This window comes from Solanum dulcamara, chromosome 1 (assembly GCF_947179165.1).
Source record: "Solanum dulcamara chromosome 1, daSolDulc1.2, whole genome shotgun sequence".
NCBI classification, from domain to species: domain Eukaryota; kingdom Viridiplantae; phylum Streptophyta; class Magnoliopsida; order Solanales; family Solanaceae; genus Solanum; species Solanum dulcamara.
In genome coordinates this window covers 83,015,185-83,029,032 of record NC_077237.1, presented here as the reverse complement: position 1 = coordinate 83,029,032, position 13,848 = coordinate 83,015,185, and the positions used below count along the sequence as shown (strand labels likewise).

Sequence of the window (13,848 nt, the reverse complement as noted above, 5' to 3'; positions counted from 1 at the left end):
AGAGTAAAATACGCGCTGCACTTTTTTTTCCTTAACCAAGGTTTTGTCCCGCTGAGTTTTCCTTGTAAGGTTTTTAATGAGGCAGCACTCAAGGCGTATTACCAAATGTGTGTACTCTTTTTCCTTCACTAGGCTTTTTCCCACTGGGTTTTTCTTAGTAAAGTTTTAACGAGACACAAGATTTATAGATGTTCAGGATAACTATGTTTATTTATTCTTTGACATCCAAGGGGGAGTGTTAGGTATTGAATATTTTTATTTAGTGGATGTCAAGGTGGGCAACTTGCCCACTTGGTATGTAATGATAGTTTCTTGCCTATATAAGGCACAATTTGTGCAAAAGAAAACATAGAAAAAAACAGATACATACTGCCATTAATTTTTTTTTGCTCTGCTTAGTTTTCCCTTCCTTTCCTCTTATTATTCAAACCTTATTCTGCTAAATTTAGTTTATTTTATAACACTAAATAATTTCTCGACAATGCCATTAACTTTGCTCAGGGACGGCTTGATGCCTTTAAAAATAAGGCATCGTCTTAGGCCCCAAATTTGAGGGGCCTTATTTTTTAATAATAATAAAATTATTCTATAAGGCTTTTTTTTTAAAAAAAAGTTATTGCATTATTTAAATTTATATTTCTTATTTTGTTTTAGTTGTTTCAAAAAGAATATTTTTTTTGTCAAAATTTTTTAATTTTAATTTTACACATTACATATTTAAGATCATAAAATTAAATGACTTTTTGGTGTATTATACATATCTTTAATTTATGACCATAAGATTTGAAAATCTTCTATACTTTCTTTAAACTTCGTCTCAAGTCAAAATTCGTCCAATGATTGAAACAAATGGAGTTCTATTTAAAAAAAAAAGTTAACCTTTTCATTAGAAAAAAAGAAATATGCTATCTCGAAAATAATTTCCAATATAGTGACAATTCTGCCTCTTAAAAAAGCTAGGAGAAAAGACTTTAACTAAATTTATTTTAAAAAATAAAAATCTTAGGCCTCCAATTCATTCATTTTTGGCTTTTAAGCCCCTGAAATGCTTGAGTCGCCCCTGAAATTGGGACCTGCAGCCAGTATCTCCTCAGTCAGTTTGCTATCAGCTCCAATCTTGTAGTCTGTGAACACTTCAAAGTTTTTCCTAAACAATCCTGCCAGCTTCAGTAGTGTTTCCTTGTAGGCATTCTTGTTTGGCCACTAGAACAAAATTTAAAAAAATCCAAATTTTACAAAAGAAGAAAATATTTCAAGAATTTAGCAATAAGTGCAATCAGTAATTTGAAACATATGGCATGCAATGTGCTATAACATGTTAAAATGTACGTATTTAATAGATATTTTTATATTGTCAGCGTATATAAACAGAGTTAACTTACATTGTTCACTGGATCCAGAATCTTTGAAGGAACTCCCTTAAGTTCATTTGGGATTTCAAGCCCGAACACCTCAGTTTTCGTGTAATTTGCATTCAAAAGTTCACCTGAGTGGATGGCATCAATGATTTTCCTAGTGTATGCTAACTTGATACGACTACCTGATCCGTAGCTGTTTGCAATCAAGAAAGTTAATCCACTAATTAAGTCTAATTACATAACTATAAATTTTAATGCATGTTGTGTTAGTGCTTATAATGTTGTACCTTCCACCTGACCATCCAGTGTTGACAAGCCATCCAGTAGCTCCTTGTTTCTGCATTTTCTCAGCTAGCATTGCTGCATATTTTGTTGGATGAAGCATTATAAATGCTGCACCAAAACATGCTGAAAATGTTGCAGTTGGCTCTTTAATACCATCCTCTGTTCCTGCCACCTGTTTGAATTGTTGAAGCATTAATCTTAACTTCTTACTCAACAATCTTAACTTCTTACTTCCTCCGGTCCCAAATATTAGTCGTTTTATGAAACTGAATTTGTAAAAAATATTTGACGTTTTAGAAAAACAAGAAGCATTTGTCATTTGTTTTTAATCTTCAAATTCACCCTTACTACTACTACTACTCATATTGGAGTGGTTTAAGGGTAAAGGGAAGCTTTGAAGCAACAATAAAGTTGTTTCAGTGTGAATTTGAGCCATGGAACCAGCCACTGATGCCTGCATTAGGGTAGACTGTCTACATCACACCTCTTGGGGCTCGGATCTTTCACAGACCCTGTGTGAATGTGGGATGCTTTCTACACCTGGCTTAGACAATACTTTTATGATTAAGGCTATTTATAATTGCCTTTCTCAAGGAGCACGAAAATAATATGGACCGGAGGTAGTATTATATTCTTGTGTGTAATTTTTGAAGCACTAGATTTCAGAAGAATGTGTACCAAAGCTGTGTAGCCACTAATAAAGTGGTACATTGTCTGTGCCAAGTTCAACTTGCTAACTGGAGGAAGCACACCAAAGGCATCACAAGCAAGAAGGATGACATTTTTAGGATGAGGACCAACGCATGGTATTTTAGCATTTGGGATATATTCAATTGGATATGCTGCCCTGGTATTCTCTGCAACCAGACCAATCAATGACATTAGTTGAGACCAACATTTTCAATAAGTTTTGGCACGATAATGTATTTACATAGCTATATATTTACCTGTGACAGATTTATCTGTATAGTCCACCTCTCGCATGTGTTCATCAAAAACCACATTTTCCAACACTGCACGAAACATTGAAACATATTACTACTAGTTGACATTTGCAACAACAACAATAACTACGTTTCAGTCCCAAGCAATTGGCTGACACTTGCAATTATGATCAAGTGGCAATAAGAAAAATACCAGTGCCAAACTTGATGGCGTTCCAAATATCAGGTTCTTTCTCCCTCGACAGATCAATGCATTTAGCATAACAACCACCCTCAATGTTCGAAACACCATGGTCACTCCAACAATGTTCATCATCTCCAATTAGGTACCTATTATGATCTGTAGACAATGTAGTCTTCCCGGTTCCTAAAATAAATACGTCCACAAGGAGAAACATTAGTAACAAAGTTAGATAGGAAACAAGAAAATACACTTCATTTTTATAATGTCAGTGTATATAAGTTAAATCTATACCTGATAATCCGAAGAAGAGAGCTACATCTCCGTCTTTTCCCATATTGCAACCGGAGTGTAAAGAGAGAATTTGACGTTTAGGCATTAGATAATGCATTAAACTAAAGAGACCTTTTTTCATTTCCCCTGCATACTGTGTGCCAAGGATGACCATTTCTCTCCTAGCAAGATTAATGTCTATGCTAGTAGAAGAAGTCATATAATGTGTGTAACGATTACACGGGAATTTCCCTGCATTGTATATAGTGAAATCCGGGGTACCAAAATTCTCTAGCTCTTCAGGAGTAGGTCGGATACACCTGTCACGCGCCCACACAATTATTTGTTATATTCACTACTGTCAGTATATATAAGTTAAATTCAGTTTATATTCGTGATGATCAGGTGCTTACATGTTGTGCATAAACAAGGAGTGATAGGCTCTGGCAGATACAATCCTAACTTTGATTTTATTGATTGGATCCCAGTTGAGAAACTGATCGTTAACGAAAACCTGAAATATTTATGTAAATTTCTTAACTTATTGATAGTCTAGTAAGTTGCAAAACTTAATCTAGTGTACAACCATGATATGTTACTCGGACTCTCTGAAAATATTGTCATCCTCAAAAAATGTATTGTTTTTGGAGAATCCGACATGTACTTGACGACATTTTAAAAGAGTCTGAGCAACATAGCAATCATGTAACTTATACCTTCTCCAATGAGCAAAGATAATCAACGGCTCTTTCTCTGTTGACTAAGAAAGTCTTTTCGTCCATCTCAATATTGGGTGATCCCCTTTTGAAAAGCATAACACAAAATGAAGTTAGAAAATGCACAATACTCATAAAATAAACTATGGAATTAAAATAATCGTGGTAGGAAATAAGTCAAAGAATCTTTAATTAGAGGTTTCAAATTCAGACAGAGGAGGAGCGTCAGAAACATTGCTAGGATTCGAAGTTTATAAATTCCGAATTCGAGAAAAGACAACTTATTTGGTTATAATATATTATTTATACTATTTTCATGTGTACTCAGTCTTTCAATACGGAACATAATTTTATGTGTAAAAATCCACTAAAATTGTAACAATTTGAATCCATAATTTTGAAATTACAACAAGTCCATGCTAAAAAATTTAAAGGTTGAATCCACCTCTACACATATTAAGAGGATTGCTTAACATAAATACATGGGATTTGAGTTAAAACTACTGAATTTTACCGAACTCGTAAGCAACATTGTAGGCTCCACCTTTGGGGAGCAATACCTAGTTTTTAGTCAGGTCAGTAAATTTCAAATATCTGATGCGATAAATCAAAGAGGAACTTACTTTCCCCACCAAAGTTCCTTTGATGTGGTGTCATCCTTAACAACACGCTTGTCTCTTGGGGAGCGCCCTGTTTTGGCACCAGAAAGTGTGGCCAAAGCACCACTTGAAGTAATGAATGAGCCTTTTTCATACTGGATTGCTTGTTCATACAGCTCTACAAAACTTATTAATCAAATATACAATATAATATACATCGACAATGTAAAGAATGTTATATACCTATTACAACAAGTTAAATGAGAACATATTATCTCTAATAACTTAATTTTTTAAATAAGATGATCACTCAATTTAATATGCACCTCCAAATTACACCCTGTACATGAGAGGGTACACGTTTAAGATGTAATAATAATAGTAATAAAGTAAATGTAAGTATGTCTTACACTTTTAGTTGAGATATCCACAATATTTTAACATTAACAAAGAGGGAATTAATTAATAAATTACCAGCAGGGGAGAGATTATAGAGAATGTGAGTAAACTTGAGGGCACTGTCAGTAATATTGCTAAATGATGGAGTATGTTGATGTTGATGAGAGGCATGGACCACTTTGGGCGTTTCTGGCTGTTTAGAAGGGTCTCCTTTAACTACCTTTGGTCCCGTCTCCCTTGTCAATGATGCCAATGATGCACTGTTCAAAACGGACAAGTTACATATATTGGTTGGTCAGTTAAAATAATTATATTCTTCACCTAAACTCTAATATAAAATACTAGGGATTTGATATCTCAGATTTTTTTTATACTCATTAAGGATTTCAAATTATTACCATGATCAAGAGAGATAACGACATGGATGATAGTCTAAATAAAAAATGGGTTGACCGCCTCTACGACGATGCAAAGTATATATATATATTATATTGTTATACAAAAATTATACATTTGCTGGCTATTATTTTGATGAGGCATTAATTTCAATTATTTCACATTACAACAAACCCCACAATATTTAATTAGAGTAAAAAGAAAAACATTTGAGTTTTAATTTTTTTTAATTAGTGATATTGATTAAAATAGGATAAATTACACTAAACATTCCTATAATATGATTTTCCCTGTTAGTTACTGTGGAGATCATATATACTATGAATTAGCTTGAATAATTTTGAAAAACAAAACGAGGTATATTCGGAAATATTTAAAATATATAATCTCAAATACAAATTAAAATTACAGGTACAGATTCAATATATGTTGTAGTAGTATTAAATTTTATGAGCATAAACATTTTTGTTGAAAATTATTATTCACGTCTTTGATAAGAAGAGAATAAATATTATTTAAATGTATAACGTAAATAAGAAATGATCGCATATTACCTAGTAAAGATTAGTATTCCTAAAAACAACATATTCTGTATACTCTTATAAGCGAGGCCTGAGAAAAATGCAACGTATATAAATTTTATCCCTATCTTTGTGAGGTAGAATCACTGTTTCCGACGGTCAACTCAAAGGAAAATTACTACTTCTAATAAGTTGTGATTAATATAACCTGATGGATTCGAGCTGTTGTTTATCTTTGTCAGCTTCAGATCCAGAGGTAGTCTGTTGAAGGCCTATGATTGGAGTATTTGGTCCTGATTTCTTCATTTGTAATGAATGCAACTCATCCACTGTCTGTGCTTTCACTGGCATTGCACTGTCATCATGGCATATTTGTTCTTTCAACCTTTGTGTCTCTATCTTTGCCAGCCCATTTGTCAATGCCATTTTTTAGTAAGTACCTGCACATTCATTAAGGTATCCTATTAATTTCGATCAGAAACAGAGCTACACTTACGTAATGATACTATGTGCACGATAATGTACCAAATTATCATCTTGTGATGTTAAATGCGTCATATACAATGTTGGATTTATAGAATTACTCAATATAAAAAGTGATTGACATTCTCTTTAAACAAACTAAAACAAAAGTAAAACGTATAAAATTGAAATGAATGGAGTACAATAAAACCTTCAAAATTTGCAGACAACAATTATTTAAGACTTCCCATTAAAACGTAAAACTACAAATAGATTGATAAATTTATGTATAAACAATTTACGTTATTGCATGCATGCATATGGAAGAAGAATTTATGAAGTTGAATTTATGTCGAAAAAAAGAATTTTATGTTCCAATAAAAGCAAAAGTGATATGAATTATTCAAGAATCGAAATTGATTTGCTATACAAAAATTGTAGAAGACAACTAACCACGATCAATGAGGACTGTTCCTACAAGAACACAATTTTAATAAAAATCATGTGTTATATTTGGGTACTAGAGCTTTTATTTATAGTCCAGACTAATTCCTGATGGTTTAAGTAACCATAGTAAGTAGCTAAAAAAAAGGGACTACTTGTCTAGATAATATCTCTTAAACCTCATAAATCCTAAAAAATGAGTGGAGAAGATTAATTAAAGACCAAGTAATTAATAATTAAAGGCACTTTTAATATGAGATTATTTCTCCCTCCTTATCCAATTTTGTTGTGATTTTCTTTTACATGCCTTAAAAAATATTAATTAGGATATTTTTTCAAACTAATTTATACATATCTAAGTTTACGTATTCAGTGTTGACTCAGCACATTTTTACCCATATTTATTCTAAGTTGGGAAATGAATCAGAAATAAGTACTAGCACTTAATTATAAGAATAAAATGAGTATAACATGATGAATTATTCATTGATTTTTTAAAGTAGACAAATAAATATAGATATCTATATTAATATAATGAATAAATGAAACAGGAGTAACCACAAAGGGTTAAGTAAAAAAGAATAATTAGTTTTATCTTGAATTTCTTAGTGATAAATAATTTAAGATAACTATTTTTAAAAATTACAACAAATAATTTGTCACGAAGAGAGTACGGTAAAAGTTGATCCTACAGGTAGCCAATAAGGAAGCACTCGATAACTGATATAAATACTTAATTCATGAGTAAATTACATAAATAGCTATAGTTATAGCATTATTAAATTTGAATAGTTATAAATATGTTATTTACCAAGAATGATTATAGTTTATCTCTTTAACTCATTTATATTTGTATAAATATATATATTTTTAATTTATACAGTAATACAATCATAAATATAATGCAATAAATAAGGTAAAAGTTGTTGCTATAACTGACACTCCTTTCTTTACGTTCCTAAAACTCTCCACTTTCCATTATTAAATTAACAACTGCTATTTACCTATTGAAGGCATATCCAATTGGAATCTAAACAGATTAACGAAAAATTTGGGATACATTTCTTTTTCTATTGTCTCCATTATTCTTATTAAAATTTGGCATATCCAATTAAAATATCAGGATGCAACTCATTATAGAAATTTAGTGTATTAATATATCAAACATGGTAGTGTATCATGTTAGCATACAACGAGACAAATTAAATACATTACCCTTAAAAATACAACAATACAATGTACATATGAATACCCTTGATATTAAATAAAAAATTGATACAAATAATATTGGATAACCTAAAAAAAGAAAAAGATAGAACATAACAACAAAATAGTATCCAATTGTATTCAAATATACTAGCATATGAATACTTTGATTTCAAATCAATACAAGTATTTATATAGCTTAATGTATTAATATTCCAAGGTACATAGAAAACTTAATGTATTGAAATATCAAATAAGGTAAAGTATGTCAGTCTAGCATATGAACACAATAATTTGAATACATCAACCTTATGAATATACCTATTGCTAAACAAAAATTTGATACATTGAACAACCTAACAAATTTAAATATATTAACCTTATGAATACACCTATATCATATACATATGAATATCCCTGTTGTTAAACAAATAACTTGATACACTGAACAAGTCCAAAAACAAGATATAGCAACTCCAAAAACTAGTGTGATCCACAAGTATGTTGAGTATTTGCCCTACTTTCCTAGTATAATTAGGTTTTCTTTTTCCTAAAAGGAAAATACAATGTCTCTATATTTGGCTAGTCCTTTTTCTTATAGGAAAAAGTTTATGACTCTATAAATAGAAACTTATTTTTTCTAACTTGGTAGCATTCATAATGTAGTTCTAGGAGCTTTAAGAGTTTTGGGTAGGGGAGAAACGGTGAGATACAAGTGTTAAGTTAACACTAACACTTGTGTGAACCTCTTTGTATTCCGAGTGAATTGTATAAGGTTATTTCTCTCGATATTTTGTACTCTCATATTTATAGTGGATTGCTCATCTCCTCTTGTGGAGGTAGGTCAGTTGACCAAACCACGTTAAATGTTTGTGTCTCTTATGATATATTTCTCATTTATCTTCTTACTCATGATCATTAGAGGTTTGCTTTGCTAGCTTCCACATGACACCTAATTATTTTGGTCCTAACAAAGTAGAGTCTGGATAGGGTAGGAAGTAGCTAGGCAGACCTTATATGACCTAATCTTTGTGAGGTAGAGACTGTTTTCGATAGACCCTCAACTCAAAAAAAATATATTTCCAAAGCAGAATTTCAGGAATAAAACACTATGTAATCTTGAGTACAAAAAATGAGGCCTTTTGGAACAAACCAAATAATATGTTGCAGTCTCTTCCCTTTTCTATTAGTCCCATATATATAGTCTTTCTATTAGATATAAGATTCAGATCTTAGAGGACATCAATTAAAGGAAAATGATCAAAATAAGAACAATGAGGTATGGTTTCTACGCAAGATGCACTTCCCGGACCAACACCTGGTCATTGTAAACGCTTTAATAAGGGTTCCTAGTTTGATATTCACCCGCCTTTTCCCATTTCATTCTTACCAAATATTGCAATAGTATAGCATTCGCTACGGGAACTTTTAAAGTTTATTGGATCCTAGAGAGGCACTTACTGGGACTGCTGGGCCAAAGTAACAAACTGTGCTCCTTCTTAGAGTCATCAAACACATTCCAGTTTCTTTCATGGATAGCTGATATATCACTCCACATGATGTATAATAGCTTAATTGCGCCTTCAAACTAAGCAAAACCTTTTTAATCTTCCCCCCCCCCCCCCCCTTTTTTTGTGTTCTCAAATCAATGCCTTCCCTCTTGCTTCCCACCCTTCTAACATATGTCCTACAAAGCATGTCCACGTTACTCCCCTCAGAATCCCAGCCTGACTTGAACTTCTATAACTTTTCAGTGTCTTGAAGCAAATAGGTAATCCTTGAAGAATCCAAACTAATACTACAGAGGAAGATGTTGTAAAAAGTAGTGTCACTGGCGTGAAAAAGAAAGATTGATGCAATTTCTGGTCATCAATCATGTTCGCTAAAACATCAATGTTGAACATCGAAACATGCAAGGATGTGCATGCTTCATAGTTCATGAAACTACTACTTATTATTGACAGCCTTCCTTCTCAAGGTTTAAGCATTTTAAGCTTTACTTAGAAGAACAAGATAGGTAAACAAATTGTCAGATGCATAAAGAAGGCAGTAAAGATTCCTCAATGATCAGACTCGTTGATTAATTTCTTTAAATGACTGGAGAGTTTTATGGGCACTTCTAAGCAACAAGACAAGTTCTAAGGGCACTTCTAACCAGTTGGAATGATCTGGGGGCCATGGTAAGGCGGAAGAACTGGTGGAGTTTAATCTCAGTATGCATTTCGTGGACCATATAGAGAAAGAGAAACTCAAGATGTTTTGAAGACATTATCCGCACTGAGGAAAGAACTGTATTTTTCTTTTTTACAGATTAGCACTTCATTAAGATTCTTTTTTTAATAAGGAAAATAAATAAGTGATATAAAACATTTCATTAAGGTTCATTGAAATCATCCACATAAATTGAATGCCAGAAAATCCATGTCTTCATCTCTGTTTCATTCAGTATATTCTATTCTATTTCCAAGCGATATGTGTGGCAAAAGACAATAGAAGTTTTAAAACAAGTGAAAAACAGTGTGAAGGGGAACGAGGAAAAAGGGAGTTTCTTTTACGTTTTAAACAAGTAGTCTAATATTCATGATAGTTTCAAGGAGGAGAGATCCACTAACCTAAGCCGATAACATATCAACTTTTCATGATTCTCAGCCTTATACATGAATCAGTGAACATCCTGTAACATGCCAATCAAACATCAATTATAAGGAAATAGTTTAAGTGAATGTGTTGATAAGAGCTTCCATGCACTAATTATAAAGGCAAATTTTATGCACAACTAGAGGAAGTGTTAGAGAATAATTAAAAAGACGAGCTTACTTCTTCCTTTTGAGACAGACTTAATTACTTGGTAGCAGGGGAACTACTGCCAGCACGATTTGAAGAAATCTCAGTATTTTCCATCAGGAGACTGTGACCCCGGAAGCCCGAGCCTGAGCTCTGTTGCCTTCAGATTTAATCCACAGACATTATTGTCATTTGATGTGGAAATAGTAGAGCTATCCACTAAAGAACAATCGGAAAGCTCCATATAGTTTCGCTCCTTAAGCTCTGATCCTTTCTGGCATATGCTTGCTAAGGAGGCTGAAGAAGCCAATATAGTAACATTACTCCGGCCTTCCTTCTCCCCATCGTCACGCAGTGGTGGAGGCATCACTGAGAATTGCACTCAATACTTTTCAGCAACACTGTTCATAAGCTTTTGACTGTTGCATGCATTAAAACTAAATAAAAAGGGTATTATATCCAAGCATAAGTCGTGTATAATGAACATCCCCATATTGAAAATGAGCTCTACTTACTTTATTTTTTTCAGAAGCCAATCAACGGCTATGTCTCTAATACCATCCAAAAGAAAAATATAATTGGGAGACCTTCTGCTACTCCAAGATTGTTAACTAAGATCGGAAGATTCAACTAAAGAATAGCATGCTACAAAGGATAATATGTATTTTGGTAGGAGAACTTTGTTATAGAAGAAGACTCTTTTATTTTTGTTGGGATGATTACAAATACCTAATGCTACCCCTATTTATAGTTATGTAGGGATGATTCTAAATACTAAGAATCTAGACTATTCTAACTTCTTCTACAAATATCTCCCTCAAATATCTAATACTCTAGACTATCTAGATTTTTCCTAAGAACAAATATTGTTGGTTTTTTAATAAAGAAATTAAGAAAATAACAAAGAAAGATTTTGAGAGAAAAATAATGCAATGAAGCCAAAGAGAATTATTTTATTTTGCTTTCTTGGACTCTACATTTATAAGAACAAAAATAGTAAAAATGAATGGTAAACTAGCCTAGAATATCTCTGCAAAATATCTTAATTAACTAATTACTAATAAATAGGAAAAACTAGCTAACCAACTATTAATTTGGATTTATTCAAAAACTAAGCAGTAAAATAAAGTTACTGCAGTTCAAAAGCATAATTCTAACAGTCCTCCTTGCTTGAGGAACTGTAGATTCTAGACTTGGCTGAAATTAACCTCATGAACAAATCTGTCAATTCATTTTTTATCTTGTAAAGCTTGTGTATCTTCTGTTGGATTAAATAAGAAGTTTTTATCTCTCATTTCAACTTGTAAAATCTCTTGCTTAGTGGAATCAAAGATCCGACAATATTTGTCCCCAAATAATAATTTAAATCCTTTTTTCATTAACTGACCAACACTCAACAAAAGTTTATCAATATCAGGCACATAAAGAACATCTTCAAATATTTTTATGCCTGAACTTGAATTGATTGCAACAGATCCTTTTCCTTTTGCAGGAATATAGTCACCATTTCCAATTCTGACTTTCTTATTTTCCATAGACACAAACTCTTTAAAAAGTTTTTTGTCATATGTCATATGGTTTGTACAACCACTATCAATCATCCAAAAATCACATTTTTTGGCAGAAAAACAGGTTGCCACAAATAAGTGGTCTTCTTCTTCTTCAGCGGTGCCTTGGGCAACTACTTCATCTTTTTGAAATTTGTTTATGCAAATTACAGATTCATGACCAAGTTGTTTGCAAATCTTGCACTATGCATCTGGTCTTTTCCAACATTTATATGAAGGATGTCCATTTTTGCTACAATGCTGACAAGGTGGGTAATTTTTCAAGACTTTACCCTTGCTTTAAGTTTTGTGGCTGGCAGCTAAAGCTTCTTCAACCATGTTATCTTGCCTCATAAGCCTCCTTTGTTCCTATGCCTGCAAAGAATTTAACAATTCTGCCAAGATAATTTTGGACAGATCTTGTGTATTTTTCAAAGTAGTTATGCATGCTTCATATCTTTCGGACACCGTTACAAGATTTTTTTTTAACAATTCTTGAATCTTTAAATTCAGTGCCTAATAGTCTTACCTTGTTAACAATATCAAGCAATCTTTCAAAGTATTCCTTGACTATTTTTGACTCTTTCATTCTCAGCAATTCGAATTTCCTCATTAAATTTAATACATTCATTCCTCTTATTCTTTCATGTCCAACAAATTCTTTCTTCAGATAATCCCAAATTTCTTTTAGTGATGCGAGAGTCATGATTCTCATAAAAATAGTTGTTGAAATAGCAACAAACAAAGTTGTTTTTGCCTTGGACTTAATGATTCTCTTTTCCTTGTGTCTTGATTTGGGTCACGGTGAAATTATTAGGAAGCAAATTAACTTCATAATCCTCTTCTGCAGCTGTCCAAAGATCAAGAGCCTCTAAGTAGGCCTTCATTCTCAAAGCCCATAGCTGATAGTTCTCACCATCAAAAATAGGAGGAGCCATTTGTGAAAAACTATTTTCAGAATTCATTTTTCCACTCACAGATTCCTAAAAAAAGGCTCTAGATACCAATTGTTGGTTTTTAATAAAGAAATTAAGAAAATAACAGAGAAAGACTTTGAGAGAAAAATACTGCAATGAAGCCAAAGAGAATTATTTTATTTTGCTTTCTTGGACTCTACATTTATTAGAACAAAAATAGTAAAAATGAATGGTAAACTAGCCTAGAATATCTCTACAAAATATCTTAATAAACTAATCACTAATAAATAGAAAAAAACTAGCTAACCAACTATTAGCTTGGATTTATTCAAAAACTAAGCAGTAAAATAAAGTTACTGCTTTCAAAAATTATGTCATCGGTGTCTCCACCTAAAATTTAGCCTTCAAGGTCAGCTTCTTCATGTATTTGATCTTCATCTTCTCCATTTTTTAAAAATGTTTTCTTTGAGCCTGTTATTGACCTCAATATGGTATACGATTGACGAGAGACTTCAACTTTCAATACTTTTTCCTTCATGCTTTTTCCTTTTAGGTCACCACTGGCATATGTAATTTCAGACACTGCTCTTTTAAGATCTACTTTTTAAATTTTTTTGATAACAATTACCATATTGCCAATACGAACATCTTTGGAAGTTTCTTGCTTCATACTGATGACAATAGTGTCTTGCTTTTCCACATGATTGACTGTACAATATTCTAAATCCATGATCCAATCTCTTTAAAAAATAATGAAAGCCATGGCATCTATAGCTTGAGTTCCAACAACTAAGCACCTTCCCCAATCATCTTCTT

At 32.3% G+C, this 13,848-nt stretch overlaps 1 protein-coding gene across 1 annotated transcript; it reads right to left on the bottom strand.

The window, feature by feature from the left end:
* Positions 1–911: 911 nt before the first annotated feature.
* On the bottom strand, positions 912–10,422 carry LOC129889808 (phosphoenolpyruvate carboxykinase (ATP) 1-like). Its single transcript, XM_055965264.1, has 13 exons — positions 10,397–10,422; positions 5,881–6,112; positions 4,831–5,015; positions 4,381–4,534; positions 3,758–3,842; positions 3,455–3,555; positions 3,063–3,361; positions 2,781–2,954; positions 2,591–2,656; positions 2,322–2,500; positions 1,646–1,815; positions 1,383–1,551; positions 912–1,203 (listed from the first exon to the last, which is right to left on the bottom strand). Exons 2-13 carry the CDS (start codon positions 6,096–6,098, stop codon positions 1,033–1,035), a joined length of 1,971 nt encoding a protein of 656 aa, XP_055821239.1. The 5' UTR covers positions 6,099–6,112; positions 10,397–10,422; the 3' UTR covers positions 912–1,032.
* Positions 10,423–13,848: the final 3,426 nt, after the last annotated feature.